The 16,937-nt window shown below is 52.0% G+C and overlaps 3 protein-coding genes across 6 annotated transcripts; all 3 read right to left on the minus strand.

Annotated features, from left to right (window-relative positions):
• Positions 1 to 1,752: 1,752 nt before the first annotated feature.
• Positions 1,753 to 3,468, minus strand: LOC134559802 (C-X-C motif chemokine 3-like). Of its 2 annotated transcripts, none has more exons than XM_063415000.1 (4): positions 3,179 to 3,468; positions 2,537 to 2,672; positions 2,164 to 2,247; positions 1,753 to 2,053 (listed from the first exon to the last, which is right to left on the minus strand). In XM_063415000.1, the coding sequence occupies exons 1-4, from the start codon at positions 3,246 to 3,248 to the stop codon at positions 1,894 to 1,896; spliced, it is 450 nt and encodes a 149-aa protein (XP_063271070.1). In that variant the 5' UTR covers positions 3,249 to 3,468; the 3' UTR covers positions 1,753 to 1,893. The 2 variants fall into 2 exon arrangements, with proteins under 2 accessions (XP_063271070.1, XP_063271069.1); XM_063414999.1 differs by having other exon boundaries at positions 1,753 to 2,056.
• A 7-nt stretch (positions 3,469 to 3,475) lies between these two features.
• Positions 3,476 to 5,053, minus strand: LOC134559805 (alveolar macrophage chemotactic factor-like). Its single transcript, XM_063415002.1, has 4 exons — positions 4,457 to 5,053; positions 4,171 to 4,300; positions 3,935 to 4,018; positions 3,476 to 3,832 (listed from the first exon to the last, which is right to left on the minus strand). The coding sequence occupies exons 1-4, from the start codon at positions 4,518 to 4,520 to the stop codon at positions 3,808 to 3,810; spliced, it is 303 nt and encodes a 100-aa protein (XP_063271072.1). The 5' UTR covers positions 4,521 to 5,053; the 3' UTR covers positions 3,476 to 3,807.
• Positions 4,179 to 16,142, minus strand: LOC134559804 (interleukin-8-like). 3 transcript variants are annotated; one of them, XR_010082585.1, is made up of 4 exons: positions 6,965 to 8,253; positions 6,353 to 6,436; positions 5,813 to 5,885; positions 4,179 to 4,300 (listed from the first exon to the last, which is right to left on the minus strand). XR_010082585.1 is itself a non-coding variant. In XM_063415001.1 (3 exons), the coding sequence occupies exons 1-3, from the start codon at positions 7,213 to 7,215 to the stop codon at positions 5,873 to 5,875; spliced, it is 348 nt and encodes a 115-aa protein (XP_063271071.1). In that variant the 5' UTR covers positions 7,216 to 8,253; the 3' UTR covers positions 5,064 to 5,872. The 3 variants fall into 3 exon arrangements, 1 of the variants encoding a protein (XP_063271071.1); XR_010082586.1 differs by lacking the exon at positions 4,179 to 4,300 and adding an exon at positions 16,049 to 16,142 and having other exon boundaries at positions 5,064 to 5,885; positions 6,965 to 7,094; XM_063415001.1 differs by lacking the exon at positions 4,179 to 4,300 and having other exon boundaries at positions 5,064 to 5,885.
• Between the last annotated feature and the right edge of the window lie 795 nt (positions 16,143 to 16,937).

Here is a 16,937-nt window from a genome sequence, read left to right on the forward strand (position 1 = left end):
TTACAGACATTGCACAAAAAGTCCAGTCTTGTTTATGTTTCAGTCAATGCACACGTTTACCTGCCTCTCCTGTGTGGCTCCCTCCTGTTTTCCTCCTGCTTTTCCCTTCCCAGCTGGAGCAGTGAGGGGATGGTGCTTTTTTCCCCAGCCTCGGTTCCCAGCATGTTGCAGGCAATGCCTGGAAAAAAGGCTCCAAGCCCTTCCCTGCTCCTCGCTGCCTCCGTTTGCTTCCCCCAACACGGTGCCTGGTGTCCACTCCCCAGCGACAGCACTGCCTAAAGCCAGCAGAGAAAACAAAATCCAACACCCTTCTACAAGCAACTTTTTAAAACTCAATCTGGTGAATCTGTCCGATACGGGGTTTTGTGTGTGTGTATATATATACATATATATATATATAAAAGAGAATTTTGTACAATGTAGCTGAATATTTTTGCTTCCTTCTTTCACTGTAAGGAGATTGAACCTTACACAAGTTTGGTCATGCACACTCCCTCCTCCTCCTCCCCCTTTGATGTTCCAAGGTGACACAGATCCCAAGAGAACCTGCTGGGAACCGCTCACGTCTTAATCCTCTCTGCCAAGCATCAGCCAAGAACTCATGTTAATTAGAAATAATTTTAGGTGGAGATTATGAGCCTCTAGATCCAGGTATGGCACAACCCCTCCCTGTGGGAATGGTGAAGTGATCCTGGTGCTGGGGTTCATCCATCCTCTCTGGAGGCTCCCACACCATCTCGTAGCAGTTACTTTGAGAGGTCAGGGTTTTTTAAAGTCAGATTTCTTTCTTGTTGCCTTTGCAGGCGGGAGGTCCCATCCCTGAAAAGATGGAAGTGCACGTGGAGCAGGGGCAGCTGCAGTGTCACTCCCGGGCGTGCTTACACTACATTTTTAGGGGGATTTACGCCCTGCTTCATGGGAATAGCAGCTTTGCTGTACATTTGAGAACGTGCTGGGCTCTGGCATGAGGAAACACTGCTTGCCCTGGACTTTCAGACAGCTGGGGAAAGGGAGGTCATCAAACCCCTGAACTGCTACATTTTTCTTCCCTTTAAATTTTTTTTTCCTCACTGTGGAGATGGGATATTGCTCACCCACAATGGATATGCTGAATATCCATTGGTTTCTTCCCACCTGTGTACTTCCACGTCCCTCTGGAGTCAGCACAAAGCCCTTTGGCAACCATTCTTATCCCTGCTGTGAGTCCTGAGGAGCACAGGGCAGAAGGAGGGGGATACAGAGACTGGGTGGGCATTTTCCAGCTTGCCCAGGGACACATTTTTGGCATCCAGTGGGGTTGGGTGGGCAACACGAATTTGATTCCTACAGAGCTTAAACACCTCCTCCCAGAATGGCCAAGCCAGGTTGTAAAAAGGGATAATCCTGCACAGGGTCACCAGTCACACCTGTGTCACCTCATTCCTGTGCCAGGCTGGGGTGCTCATCCCCGGAAAATGGGACTCCACAGAAAGCCTCAGCCAGTCACTGGGAAATCTCCCACTTCTGTGTTTCCACAGCCAGGAGCCAGCACAAAACCCTATCCCACTCCTGCAATCACCTGCTCCTGCCAGGAGCTGTCAGGAAAAGGCACCAAATCCTGCAGCAGATGAAAGGCACATTCGGAAGTGTCCTTGGCAAAGCAGCCAAAGGCTTCACAGTGCCACAGTTCCCACCCCAAAAATCCCCATTTTTGCACAAATCCAGGCAGAAAGAACTGCCACAGCTGAGAGGGGGAGCGCATTGATCCTTTTATTGGTGGCACCGGGACGGGCTGCGGTTGGGTGCGGGAAACAGCGGGGAATGGCGGGGAAATGGCAGGGAAAGGCTCCTGCCCCTGCCAAAACCCAGCGAGCAGAGGAAGCGTCAGTGCTATGCCACTGAACCCAGCGTGCCTCAGGGCAGGGGGGCTGTGTCACTGCTGTCCCACGAGGGAGTCGTAAGCGTGGATTCCTTGGATCTGGATGGTGGGAGGGGTGGGGTGCGGGGTCTCCAAGGGGTCTGGCAGCACGGTGCTTCCCGCCGCGGCCGTGGCAACGCTTTTTTGGTGCTGTTCCTGCTGATTTGGTGGGAGGAAAGAAAGGAACCTGGGGGGTCAGGGGGCAGGGATGCCCTGCCAAGGCACTGGGGATGCCCGGTGTTTTCCGGTCACTGGGCACCACCTACCTCTGCATCAGCTTGTGGATGAGCAGCTGGATCCAGGGCGCCTCGGGGGTCACGCACACCCGCCTGTTCTTCTTCAGGGTGAGGCTGCAAGGCCATGAGGCCCCTCAGCCCCATGCACGTCCCTTCCCCAAAGCTTTTCTAACCCACAGAGAAAACCCCTCTGCTCCCTCGGCACAGATACAAACCCAGGGCAACAGAGAAATGGAATTTTGGGGCCTTTACCTTAAGCACCCTGAGCCACACTGGGAGGAATCCCCTTGACATTGGGAAGCAAGAGTCACCCCAACTTTTGTGGGCTTCCCCCACCACATACTTTTGCACCAGTGCACAAAGGAGCAGTTTCCAGGGATTGGTTTCCAGGCTTTCCACTTACATGACCTCCTTCCTCCTGCAGTGAATGCCCGGCGGGGTAACGTCGATGGTGAGGATCAGCCCCAGGTTGATGACGTGGGCGGTGGATTTGATGCACTTGCACCTCATGTTGGTCAGCAGGCTCTCCAGTGACACACCTGGGCCCCAGGGCAGCCCACACCAGGTCTTGGCCCCGCGTGGGGAGGCACATGGGGACAGCCCCTTCCCCACCGTCCCGTCCCGTCCCATCCCATCCCATCCCTGACACCCACGGGCTGCTACTAACAGGGTTTGCAGCAGGGATAATCCCTCCCAGCACACTCTTAAAGCTTCTTTTCCCCTATAGGGAAGGGGTTTAGCTGCAGGGTTGGAAAACTTAACCAACATTTTATGAACTAAACCCATTGCCCACCCATCAAGCATTTGAGTTTTGTGGGGGTCTGAAAGAGCAGCAGCTTCAATCCACGAGGCAAAGCACCCCCCTCCACCCCCAGTGCCTCCAGGGTAGCCACAGGGTTTAAAAGACAAACTCAAAGATAGGCCAGAAACAAATCTGAAAGCTTAGGAGATAAACTCCCCGCTCAGCCCCATCTGGGAGAGCCAGTGCCACTGTCCGGGTGTTTGGGGCGGGCACACGGACGGACAGACCCCCAAAGGCACTCACCGCCCCCCGGCACCGAGCTGCTCAGGAGCAGCAGCAGCAGCAGGGCCAGCCCCGCCGGCAGCAGCCGCATCCTCGCCGCCCACCCCGAGCCAGGCCAGGGCTGTTTTATAGCCAGCCCCTCAGCCCAGGGGGGATTTCACACTCCCCCTTCGGGGCTGGGAAGGCCAGAGGGGAGGGAAAGAGGGGCAGCCCCACGCCTCAACTTCCGCGCCGTCGCTTCCCCCTGCTGCACGTGGCCCGTGCTGCCTCCCCGCCAAAAAAAGCAGAAAATGCCATGGCCACCTCCTCAAACCTCCCGTGCTTTTGGCCAAAGGCTGCTGCTCCCCATGCCTCCCACTCCAAGCCCCTGGCATGCCATATGAAGGGAAGCAAGGGACAGTGACAGAGGGCTGCCACCTTTATTGGGCCTGCTGGGTCGTGCCCAAAAGGGACACACAGTGCATGGGAGGGGCTGGAAGGGATGGGAGAGGCTGGAAGCAGGGATGGGCATTTTCAAGCGTTTAAAGGCACAAAAAGGGGCTCAGGCAGCAGCATGCTCCTGTCTGGACTGGGGTAAGGCAACAGCAGGATGGGGAAGGGAGGCAGTTTTGGTCCCAGCACATCTGGCCGTGCCTCTGGTGGCAGCTTCCTCAGCGGGGAGCCTTTTTCTTCCTCCTGCCAAAAGCAGAAAGGGGAGGAAGGTGTGAAGACAGGTTCCCACGGGCTGCTCCGGGTCCTGCGGGGAGCCCCTGGTGTCAGGGGGAAAGGGGAGCTTACAGGTGAGAGAGGTCCTGCAAGAGTTTCTTCACCCAAAGGGTGTCAGGATCCACGCAGACTCTCTTCAGGCTCTTTAGCTTAATCCTAGAAAACATGCAGCCTTTCAGCAGTGTCACTTCCCCTCCTGCAGGCAGCACAGCCTCCCACCCTTCTCTCAAGGCAAATGAGCACAAAACTGAAGGAACTGGGGACAGACGGGCAGAGCAGAGGGCGCGGTAGCCCCGGGAGCCACTTACACCACCTCGAGGCGCCGGCAGCTGCTCCCCACGGGCCACACCTCGACGCTGCTGTACTTCTCCGGGGGGATGAAGGCTCGGGTGCTCTTGAGGCAGCGGCAGCTCAGGTTGCCGTTGGCTTCCAGGATTGCTGGAGGGGCACAGGGCCATGGCTCGCATCACCCCAAAACCCTCCCCAGGCAATGCACGTCCCGCCACATCCCACCAGGATCACCCACCCCAAACCCGGAAAGCCTCACAGCCCCCACAACCCCCAGGCCCACCCGTGGGGGCAGGGGAGCCTCACCTGTGTCCCCGGGATGATGGGACAGCAGCAGCACCCCCAGCAGCAGGGCCGCCCGCACAGCCATGCCGGCCGCAGCCCCGGCCCCCGCAGCATCCCTCTATTTGAGCTGGGAAATAGCAGAAGTGACACGGGAGGCCCCGGGGTCCCGGTGGTTTTGCCCGACCCCTCTCCCTGCTGACGGCGCTCGCTGAGTTTGCAACGCTGCCGATCAAACGCGGCTTGGGGCTTGGCTGGGGGCCCGGCTTCCCGAAACCGGCCCTGCTTTCTCCTTCCTTTCTTTGTCATTTCCTCCAGCTTCGTTCTTGGTGCACACAGCCCCACAGGCCCAGAGGTTTTCTGGGTGCTTTTCTGTCCAGCATGATCAGGTATTACTCATTTCTCCTACATCCACGTTGTCCCCCTGCAAGGCACAGCCCAGCAGCACCCTGGTGACATTTGCTTTTGAATATTTTACCCCAAAGTTCTCCCAAGTGACCTCACACCCATCCCTGACATATTTCCTTATTGGTCTGGACTGGTTTTTAAAGCCTTATAGCCACCTGTAAATCCCAGCTCCACCACTTGGATGTGGGGTACTTTGGCTGGATTGTCCCATCTCCCTACCATCAGTATCGTGCCCTCAAATCGCCACCAGGGGAAATAACAGGTTATGATGAAAGGACCCCTGACAAGAGGAAATGGCTTCATAATGCCAGAGAGCAGGGTTAGATGGCATAGTGGGGGGAAATTGTTCCCTGGGAGGGTGGTGAGGCCCTGGCACAGGTTGCCCAGAGCAGCTGTGGCTGCCCCTGGATCCCTGGAGGTGTCCAACGCCAGATTGGACAGAGCTTGAAACAACCTGGGATAGTGGAAGGTGTCCCTGCCCATGGCAGGGGGTGGGACTGGATGGGCTTTGAGGTCACTTCTATTCCAAGCTGTCCTATGATTCTATGTCATACATGGCTTCAAAGCCATACAGGAGATACAGGGAAAATACAACAGAAAGAAAAAACCTGGATTTTATTGGACTTGAGCTTCCAGAACAGGACATGCCACACTGTGCCACACAACCCTCAGATACACACTCTGTCACCAAGCACTTCACACGGAAAAAGTCACAAAGTCATTCCTAAAGAAGCAGGAGCAGCCCCTGACAGGGAACAGCTTTGCAGTCCACAGGCAGCTAAATAAATGAGGGATTCATATTCACGCTGATCCAGAGACCAAGAGCAGGGGAGAACTCCCCAGGAACCTGCCATGGGGCTGGGGCCAGCAGTGAGCCACCCTCCCCACAGGCACTGCCACCAGAGCCAGACGTGGGGCTGTCAGGAAGGGAAGGGAGTGAGGGCAAAGTGAGGAGCAGCCAGATCTGCACACCTGGGCATCATCCACCAGCCTGCCTCGGGGCTCTGGGCACCAACTTCCTTAGCAGGAAACTTATTTTTTCTTCCTGTGAAAAGCAGAAGGAGGAGAAACATGTGAACACAGAGAAAAGCAGGTCCAGGAGAGGAAGCTCCAGCCCCAGCCGAGGGAAGTCGCTGCCGTTTCCCCGGGGCGGGCATCGCTTGCCGGGACAGCCACAAACCTGGCACAGAAGGGGAGCTTTCCCAGCCCAGCATCAACACACTGTGGCACCTGCCACGAGCAAACCCTGCTCCTGCCACTGCTCCCCTCCTGTTTTTTTCCTCCAAACTGTTTTGGAAGTGCAGCTCTGTGCATAAGCCAGGAGGAACTTGACCCACAGATGGGTTGTGTTGGGCTGAACGCTGTTTTGCACAGCAAAGTGTTGCCCCTCATCGGTTTGGAATTGGTCCTTTGGACAGCAGCAGGCCCTCTGAGAGCTTCCCAGAACCATGGATGTGCTGGGATGCTGTCCAGGGACACCTGAGCCAAACGAGTTTCCACCCAACAACTTACGTGCTGGCAATGCGCTTCAGCAGCTTCTTTACCCAGGGGGCTTCGGGATTCACACACACCTTCCCTGAGGTTCTTAATTTAATTCTGAAATGCAAGGAGAGCATTCCTGAGCATTCCTGTGCCCTCCAAGGACAGGGATTCAAGCAGCTAGAGCTGATGGGGAAGACTCAACTTTTGCTCACAGCATCAGCGATTGTAGAAAGCTGCCAGAGACAGAGGAAGCCACAGCATGGATGGAAACAAGCAAGATGCAACACATTCCTAGGTGGAGCAGAGACTTGAAGCCCAGCACACTGCTCAAAGACAATTTTTTCTGGAGATTTACAACTCTATCAACACCAAGCAGCTACAAAAATCTGGGAAAATTTGTTATGGCTCATGCTGCCTCAGTGTCTGAGGAAGTGCTTCCTCCAGGCTGCAAACACTCCCTGCTCCAGCTCAAGGAAATCATGCTTTCCCCTGCTGGAGAGATTCCTTTTGGCCCTGGGGACCCTCATTTCTGCACCTGACATTTTTCAGCAAGTAACCTGGTGGCACTTTTGGAAAGGTTTCGTATCCAGCAAGGTGGTGGAGAAGCAGGATGATGGCAGCAGCGGAGCCCACGGCACTTACATGATCTCGGTGCGCCTGCAGCTGCTGCCCACAGGCCTTATCTCAATGCTCTCGTATTTCTTGGGACTGATGTATTCTGAGGTTGTCTTGGCACACCTGCAGCTCAGGTTCCCATTCACCTCCAGGATGGCTGAGAGAGAGAGAAGGTGGCATCTTACAGGTGCAGACAGCACTGACAGGGATGCAGCAACTCCAGGAGCCAAAGGAAGTTCCCCTTCCCATGTTTTCACTGACAGCACTGCAGGGATCATGGTGAGCAGCTGCCACCTGCGCCTCTACCTCAGTTCCCTGCTCCCACAGTGCTCCTGAAAGCTGAACCAGACCCCTGCAAAGGATGCTCCTGCTTTTTCCTGGCAACAAGGCCAGCCCTCAGCTGAACAGGCAGGAGGATCCCAAGCTCCCCAGTCACTCTGGGTGCAGGATGATGCCAGCAGAGCCACCCGGAGCTCACCTGTGTGGGCAGAGTGGGACAGCAGCAGCAGCAGAAGCAGCAGCCAGGGGAGCAGGGGGGCTCCCATCCTCAGGGAAGGCTCAGTCCCCAGATGCTCTGCAGGACTGGGTGCACAAACACCCCTATTTATCGAGGCGGGTCACGCTCCAAGACAGGCACAGAATTCACACCTCAGCAGTCACACCCGGCCGGCGGAGCGTGGACAGAGGTGATGTCATCTCTCAGATGCTCCCCACAGCCAGCTCAGAAGCTCAGTGGTCAATATTATTAATTAAAAACCAGTCATTGGGACAGGGTGCAATGTTTGGATTCCCCACACATCTCCCCCATGCCTTGTCTCTGCTGGGTTTGTACCCACATCACCCTCCATTCCCTTGAGCTTTTACCCTCAGCCACAAAAAAAGCCCAGAATGAAAGTGGAGCACAAGCCCCTGACGAAGCAGGGGGGTTTTCAGTGTATTCAAACATTTACATATTTCTTTCTTGAGGCTATATTTTCCCCACACTATTTCTGCTGCCTCTCTCATCAGTGAAAATGCCTCACACCATGCTGTGGAAAAACAATCATGATCTCCCTGCTCTATGTTTCCACTCAGATCTTTCAAATTTCACGCTTGGCCAGGCAGGTAACTCACCCAGAATGGCCACAGGAGCACCCCGTGCCCTCGAGCATTGGTACAAAGGGGCTTTGCCCTGAATAAAGTCAGCAAAGTCACCAGTCGGGAAGCAAAAGCAGAAGGGGATATGTGGCGAGGCGAGGAGGAAGGAAGAGGGCAGAAGAAAAGAGATGTGGCTGTGTGATAATGTTGTAATTTGGAGCTTTCAAATCACATCAGCATTTTATTTAGCAACAAAATGGTAAATTTAAAAAAAAAAAAAAGTCTTCCACTCAAGCAACGCATCTCTCTTTGAAAATCTTGTTTTTTTAAGAAAAGAGATGTGGCTGTGTGATAATGTTGTAATTTGGAGCTTTCAAATCACATCAGCATTTTATTTAGCAACAAAATGGTAAATTTAAAAAAAAAAAAAAGTCTTCCACTCAAGCAACGCATCTCTCTTTGAAAATCTTGTTTTTTTCTCTGAGATAGGTCCAAAAGTCTTGTGAAGTGCTTGTCCAAGAGATGATTGAGGAGTTTAACTCCCTGTACAACAGGGTCACAGAGAGGCCTGGGACAATTTCCATGAGCTATTCCCAAAGTCCCAAAGTACAAAAAGAATGGGTACCTTGCTGTCATGGCAATGGAAGAGGAGATGGCCTTAAAACTGGGTTTTGTTTAATCCTTCCAGAGTTTTCAATTTCCTTGCAGAGAGTTATTAGAAGGAACACAACCAAGGACTGGTTTTGCTGGGTTGGGGCAGAAGTCTCTTGGAAAAAATGGTGGGAAAGGCAGCAATTTATCAGAGAGAGGACTGGTCACCTATGCAAACTGCTATGGAGGCATAAAAGACATCTGAAAATCTTTCTGAAGTTCCTGTCTACAAAATGATCCTGCTTTTTAGAGCTGGGAAATAACAAGAAAAGTGAGAGCAACTTTCCCCAGAGCTGCACAATGAAAAAGATGGAGCTGGAGCATTCAGCTGCTGCTCTTGCAGGACTGGAAGAATCCAACAGCATTCCCAGCAGTGCTTAATTTGAAGTTGGTACAAGAATTATCCCTGGACATGTGCAATGGAGAGACCAAGATGAGCCAGATTTGCCCCTGATTTGTGGCTGCAGGGCAGGTGTCCACCTCCTGCCTGCCCTGGAAAGAAACAGGAGCTGCAGAAGCATCAGCTGGAGGGATTTTGAGAGGGCTGTGAACGGGCTCGGCAGCAGGCCGATGTGATGGGTGAGCAATGTGTAATTGATGAACACTGGGGTGGTTTCTCAGAAGGAAAAGCCGCAGTCGTGGCGGGGGCAGATATTTCTGCACAGCGAGTGGTAATTTTGCAAAGGGAGAAGCAGGGTGAGGATGTGACCCGTGACTGTGTTTAAGCTGCTTCCTGGATGCCAGGAATTCGGAAGAGTGGCCCTCATGTAGGGATGTGTGGCCTCAACCAGGCCAGCATCAACTGAAACACATACAAAGCACCCTCACAGCTTCTCTGTTTTCTGCAGCAGCTGCCCCTGAGCAGGCAAGACTTTGATTTTAGCAATTTTATTGCTAAATCTATTTTTTATTAGATTTTTGTAATAGTTTTTACACCTGTAATAATTTTCAATCCTTCCCATGGTACTTAAATTGGAGACCTTCAAAAAAAGCGGTGCAAACAGCACCTAAAGGCCACATGGAAAACCTTTTCCATGTTTACCAGGATGGGCAGAAATCCAGCCCTGATGTCAGTGCCAAGGAGATGCAGCTCTCCAGCCCTTCAGGGAGGATTCACAAGAGGCTGCATCACAAACATCTGCAGCAAACAAACCTCTCAGCTATGCTGAAACCATTATCTCTCCTTGTGTTGAGAGAAAGTGATTTTTCAGCTTACCCCTCCTTTGCTCTCAGGGCTCCTTGCAAGAGAGAAAAAAAAACCCAACAAAAAACAGTGGTGTGTTTTTTAAAAATTATCCCCCAAAAACCCCAACTGCAGCGAATCTTCACCACTGTGGTTTGTGGTGCATCACCTGCTTCAAATACACCTCTGGCTGAAACCCGAGAAACCTGAAACCCACACGTATTTCAGCATCAACATGAGATCACCAGAATTAGCCAAAGCCTAACGAAATCAGTCCAAAATTAGGTTGGGTGAACATCACATCAAGCTCACTTGCTGTCTGCAAGTGAAGATGCACGACTTGCTGGTGATGCAAGGGGACAAAATTGTGGGTTTGGCCCATTTTTGGAGACAGCAGAGCGGTGTCACAACACCTCAGCAAGCAGAAATGAGAAACCTGCTCTGGCATCTTTAAAAATACTTGGTGTGCTGAGGGCTCAAGAAGGGAATACGGTAAGAGGGAGCTTCGAAAGGGACTGGAAAAGGAAGATGGAGAAAGGCTGGGAGCAAGAACAAGAGAATTTAAAGACCGTTAAGAAAGGTAAATCCAACATTCCTGCCTCCCCAGTCCATCTTGAGCCGTAGGACATCTGTGGAGCAGCTTTCTGCTGAAGGGACAGCAATAGCAGACATTGCCACCACACAGCCCCACAGCGGGGACAGTTTGTGGGGAGTCCCGGCCACCCCAGAGATGCAAATGGCACCGAGCAGGCGCAGGAGAAAACCCCTGGACTGCTGGGCCAGCTTGTCCTTGCTGCCAGAAAAGCACCGTGGAGAACACCCCAGCACCTCCTCGCTGCTCCAGAGCTCCCGACTCATTTCCAGTCTGAGTAACTCTAAGTGAACCCAACGCCGAGCAAACGCTGTCATTCCTCAGCGGCACTTCTGCCTGGCACGGAGGACGTGAAGCAGGAAAGGGAGCCAAGGACTTTCCCAGAAAGTGTCACTGGGGACATGTGCCCCTGTCCCTCCCCACACATTTGCATGTGGGCACAGGAACCCGTCTAGACGCCGCAGGTGCCGCCGAGCCCACGGACGCCGTTGGCCATTTGCATCAGGCCACAGTGTGACAGTGACAGCTCGGCCCTGGCCGTGGAGCAAGGGGATGAGGAGGGAAACCTTCATCCTGAGGCAGGAGGGAGCCAAGGAACAGCAGCTGGGGGTGTTACAAGTGAGCTGTGCCTGGTGACTTGGCCTTGCTGCCCTCATCTCAACCTGACATTCCACACGTCCCCGTTGGCTGGGAGGAAGGTCTCTGGCTTTGAGCACTTCCTGCTGGGGCTAGTGAAGGAGCACTCCAGGTCTACTCACAAAACCAAAACACGTTCCTGGAAAACTCCTCCAGCTATACCCAGCCCATGCTTCACGAGCTGGGAAGTTTCTGCTGAACTCCAAGGCTGTGATTGCTGGAGCTGAGTTATTCCTATTTGGGCAGCACGTTCAGGCAAACACTTGGCAAGAGTCCGGGCACCAAGCTCTCCAGGAGTGTTATGGCAAAGTCTCCTCCCCTTCCCCTTGAAGTTTGACATCTTGATAAATGCAGCTACAAGTTTGGTTAGAGTCTGGTTAAGTATTTTATATTTTTCCAATTATTCGTGGTTTCCATTTTATTTGAGCCCATAATTTAGTTGTCTCCACATTACTTGCAGAGTAACCCATAACTATTATTTCTGGTAGAGCTTAACATGGCCTCGACCTATTTTCTACTGGTTAAGTCACAAGACAGTAGGTCATCCACAGAAAACAGTGCATGTCCTCAACCACACACAGGGGTAAAAACACACCAGGAATGGACCCAAACTCGACCATGCATCTTGGCTTATACCCAGAGTTCTTATTTTCATTAATGTCCACTTCATGTTTTGAGGCTCCTCCTCTTCTTGCCAAGTGTCTCCCCATTTTTTCCCTTGGGGAAGAAGCTTTCCCCACATTTCACCCACAAGCCACCATAGGAGTAGAGATTTTTATATTAGAAGAAAGAAGTGAACCAGCCAAGAGCAACTGTTCTCCAGCATCAAGTAGAAGTGCACATGGCAAGGAGGGGAAATCCAGGTCTTCACTGAGAAGGAAGCTGCAATACCAATGAAATGAGCAGCCCTCCCTTTGGAAAGCCCCTTGTTAACTTTTCTCTTGGAACTAGCACCCCTGAATCAGCACTCACACTGGGAGATGCTCTCAGAAGAGACAGAGAAACTCCAGCCCAACTTCTGCAAAAGACGTAAATCTCAGCAGCTGAAAGAATCGATACTGAAAGGAGTTGTCTTGGGCTAAAATAACCCAGCATTGCTCGGATTTGGGGGCGTGAAAGAAGGGTGGGTCGAGCACACAAGCTGTGCCCCAGGCTGGGAGGTCACCAAGCCCCATCCTGCCAGGTGGAAACGGGGAGGGAGATGAAAGGGCAGCGCACAGGGAGAGAAGAAAGGCTCCGGGAGACACATGAAAGTGAAACCAAGAAGCACAAACCCATAAAAACCATGAAACCCACTTTGATCTTTCCTCAGCTTTTATCTTGCCTGTCACTTACGACACACACCCTGAAAACCAGTAAGGCCTAAAGACTCAAATCTGTCACAGGGCACAGCCTTAGGTCAGTTACAGAACATTCCTGAAGCTGTTTGGGTATCTCCCCTCCCTTCCATACCCCACATTCCCGTGGTGTTTGGGGCAGCCAGGAGTGAGCATTTCACCTGGCAGTTCTGGCCATGTGGAGTACAAGGAAGGCATTTGGAAAGATGTTTCCAAACATAACCTAAGCACAACAAAATGAGGGACTTTCCTCTTGCCTCCAGGCTGGGGCTGGGGGAACGTGGGCAGCTTAAATTCCGGCATTGTGAAGGTACAAGGTTCAGACTTGCCGTGGCAGGAGGATGCTGTGTAAAAGTAAATTTAAAACACACACACATATATATATAAACATATATATATATCTAAAGCACCACCTAGGTTCTCAATTTGCAGTGCATGCAGGCTCAGAGCTGGGACCACTAGAGAGCAGCAGACACCACTGTCACGGAGAGCAGATGAGCAAGGAAAAACTGGATTTGCCCAAGCACCCATATCCCAGGCAGAGGATCACAATCCAAGCTAATTGACGGTACATAAAAAAAGGAATTAACATCTCTGTAGGTGCTACACGTGCCTGCTCTCATCACAGAGGGGCTTTTTTCCCCTGAAAGGCAGCTTTCAGAAGCACTTCTGAACCACCAGAACTCGGACCAGGGGAAGGACAGAGGAGGCAAGAGCTGAAATCAAAGAAGGGTTCCTCCTCTCCCAAAACACAGAGGTTGGTGCCCTTTGCTCAATTCCCAGGCAAGAGCAGTAGCAGAACTGGCTTGTCTTGATGTTCTGCAGCAAAGCAGAGTTTAGGGGAGGTTTCTGGGTGGGGAGAGAGGCATGGAGGCATCCTGGAAATCCAGAAATGCAGGTTGGACCCCGCAGACCCTGCAGCAATGTAAAGGGACCTTGAGGAAGATTGCTGCACGGATCACCCTCAGCATTCAAGAGGACAGAGAGCTGCCTTCTTTCTCCTGCATGGCTGTGGGACTGCATGAAATCCACATCATTCCCGGTTTCCCAATGCCAGAGACATGTTGTTAGCATACCTAGAGTTTTGCCAGAGGCATGAAATGCAGGCTGGTGTGCCATGCCTTTCCAGCATGTGTGCTCTGGCTCTATTCCCGGCTGGAAAGCTGGGAGGTTAAGCAGTCCTAGGCTGGGACAGGAGCCTGAGACTGTTCAGCTGCACACCTGGGAACAGCTGGAAGCTGTTAAGTGTCTCTCACGTCCAGAAACACAGCGGCTGGGGCTTCCCAGGGGGAGCAGCTGGACAAGCAGAGAACAGGCTGCCCTCTTCTAATGTGTGATCCCACCCTGTTCATGGTTAAATCCTGCTAGAGCACACGGTTGGGATCTCTTTACTGAATCCCAAAGAGGAGCAACAGTAGGATCCAAGTTTAGGGGAGCACAGGGCAAACATCTTTGCTAATTTCTCCTGGGGTTTTTCTTGGGAGTTTTGTATCCTGTAGACATGCTTAGCCCAACACAAAGAGGTAACACAGGTGCCTGCAGTGTCACACATCCAGAGAGGAAAGATGAAGGATGGAGAGCCTGTGGGAAGGGGTAGCATTTTCCCCAGGGTTCATGCAAGCTGCCTTGCAGGAAGCATCCAGCCCTGGAGACTGGCAGATGTAACCAGCCTGTCTGACAGTTATGTCCAAGCCACCCTGAGCCTGGCTTTTCCTGTCTGGTACGGCTGGTACCATCCCAGCTGGAGGGGAGTGATACTGGGAAAGCCACCCCATGGGACTGGAGGGCATTCAGCTGCTCCCCAGAGAGCAAAGAGCTCTGCAGGGAGTGTGGATAACATACATTTCCAAGCCAAACATCTTCAAAAGCTGGGAATTTTAATATTTGGGAAATTACAGCCAATGTAAACCATTGCTTTAAGTTTACCCCTTTGCTCATCCAGCCTTTGGAGGCAGCTGCAATGGGCCCTCCCCAGTTGAATTTGTCATGCTAAAGGAAATGATGTTTATCTGTCCCAAATTCACATGCCTGGGAGTGTGAGACCAACAACAGTAACACAAGAGTGTGATTCACAGCACATTTCCATGGAGCCCTGCCTCACCCAAAGTGTTGTCTGTGCTGTTGGGTCAGCCTGTGGAAGTGTTTAAAGGTCACAGTGCTAAATGTCATCAAGATATTTTTGCTATTCCAGCTGTATCAGCCCCAGGACTGTGCCTGCACTGCTCCAGGCAAGGAGAGGAAGGCTGCTGCATCCTGCCTTGATGCCACCAGACATGTGGTGATGTGCAGGAGGTCACACAGTGCCCATCCCAGCTGTCACACAGCTCCAAGGGGACACACCTGTGTTCCAAGGGGAGGCAGACGTGTTGCCCATCACTGGCCCAGCACCACTTCCGTGCCAGGCTCCTCCTGACACGTCCTCTCAGCCCTGCCCACCTCTTCTCCCTCCTCCTCTCCCTCAGACCAGGGCAATCCAGGTGAAGGTGCACATCCGGTCACACCTCTGTGTCAGCTCCCGAGCCATCACAGTCCCGCCTCCTCACAGCCACAGCTATTTGCCCTGCCCGGCTGATACTTCCCGGTGATATTTCCTCAGTTTCTACACTCTTTTCTGCAGTGCTCGAGCTATCAGGATGTTTGCACAAAGAGCAGCACACTCACACCTTCCCTCCCCAGCCTCTCCTAAGGTTAGTCACCTTCCTGCCCAGCCTCAAACCCACGTTTCTACCACACCTACAGAAAAAAAATCTCCTTTTGAGGCACACGTAACCAGAGTAAGTTCTTGCATTTCAGGGTCACAACAGAGGCCCACTACAGCTACTTGCACATAGAATCACAGACTGGTTTGTGTTGGAAAGCACTTAAACATCATCCATTTCCACCCTCCTGCCATGGGCAGGGACACCTTCCACTTGACAGGTAGTTCCAGGCCCTGTCCAACCTGGCTTTGGACACATCCAGGGATGAGGTAGCCACAGCAAGTTACAGGTACTAAAAATGCAAGTAAAAACACTGTCCTAACCCTAAACCTCTGTTCTGTAGACACTGTTTCACTGAGAAATACAGGCTGGTTCAAAAACACAATTGGAATGTTTGCATGGAAAAAGCAGAATCCTAGCTGTGCTCCTTCCTCCACTCATTCTCTCATTATCCTCCTACTTCCAGCATGACAAGACTGGTCAGGCACACAAAATCTTCCACCTCTCCCCAGAAAGAACAAACCAGAAGAAACAAGACACAAGAAACCCAAAAGGCTGTTGCTGCAAGCTCACAACAGGCTAATAACTGCTCTCCACTTTGCAGCTTCATTAGAGAAAACAAACTCTTCCCTTAAGAGGAAGACAATCTTTTCAACCATTCAGAAAACTGGTTGGCACAGAACTCTAACAAAGAGTAAATTTCAACTGAACTGCTTCCATGACAAGTTGCACTGACACCAACCAGCCTGTGTCCTTCAAAGTACTGCCTGACAACACCCGGCCATGAGAAACACTGTGCAAACAGTGACTTCTCCTTACCCCTGAAACAAGGCGAGGCCAAGGTGTATTTCTGTGAATAAACAAGTTCCTGTTGCAATTCAGTAAGAGCCACCAGACAACTACAGCAAAACAATTACAAAAACTGTGTGTACTTACACAGGGAAGGGTGGCCACATCAGCAGCCCTGAGAGGAGCAGTGTAGCAGAGCCCTGTCACCTCTGGAGCCAGACTGTGCTTCCCAGGCCTCTCTCCTGCTCCCTGGGTCTCCCACAAGCAGCAGCAAGCTGGGCAAGGGCAGCCTCTGCATGTGGGCTCAGCCTGGAACAATTCCTTGCAATGCTGCCCAATTCCTTGCAAAGCATTCCCGCCTGAGAAGGTGAGCAACAGGGGAAGCTCCCTTCCCTGTCTTCCTCAACTGGTGATGGGAGGCAGGTGGAAATGAGCTGAGCTAATTAGAAGACAAGTTCCTGACATTTTACCCTCGGAGTCCTTTCAGAGAGGCTTCTGCCAGGCCTTCTCAAACGTTTTAGTAAAATCACTAAATCACTGCTGCTTTCAGAGGCACAGGAGTACCCTCTAATTTATGCTTTGCTGCTCTCTCCCCTCTTTGTAGCAAAGCTTGTTAGCATGTGCCAATCCCTGAAGTCAGGAAGTAGTTTAACATTAAATTTGTGCCCAAGGAGCCCAAAACCCTGGGATTATCAGGCTTTCCTTTCCTTTCATTCTACTTACGCACTTCCAGTGACCCATTTTACATGGCCCTGAGGGCTAAAGGGGTTCTGCAGCCAGACTTTTCAGAGTTATTCATATTTCCACACAGACGCAGCTCCCAGCTTGTTTTTCTCTAACCATGATAAAGAGCATACACACTGCAAAAGAGGTGGCTTCTCATATTCCAGCTGCTTTGGGGCAGGACAGATGCAGCCAGAAACAGAGTTCAGAAAAGTCATTACAACTCTCAGTAGGCTGAAAAATATTCAATGTGCCCTTTTTCACACCTAAAGAAAGCTGCAGCAGGTTCTTGCCAGGAAAAGCCCTCCCACAG

The sequence above is a fragment of the Prinia subflava genome, chromosome 18, assembly GCF_021018805.1.
Source record: "Prinia subflava isolate CZ2003 ecotype Zambia chromosome 18, Cam_Psub_1.2, whole genome shotgun sequence".
Taxonomy (NCBI): domain Eukaryota; kingdom Metazoa; phylum Chordata; class Aves; order Passeriformes; family Cisticolidae; genus Prinia; species Prinia subflava.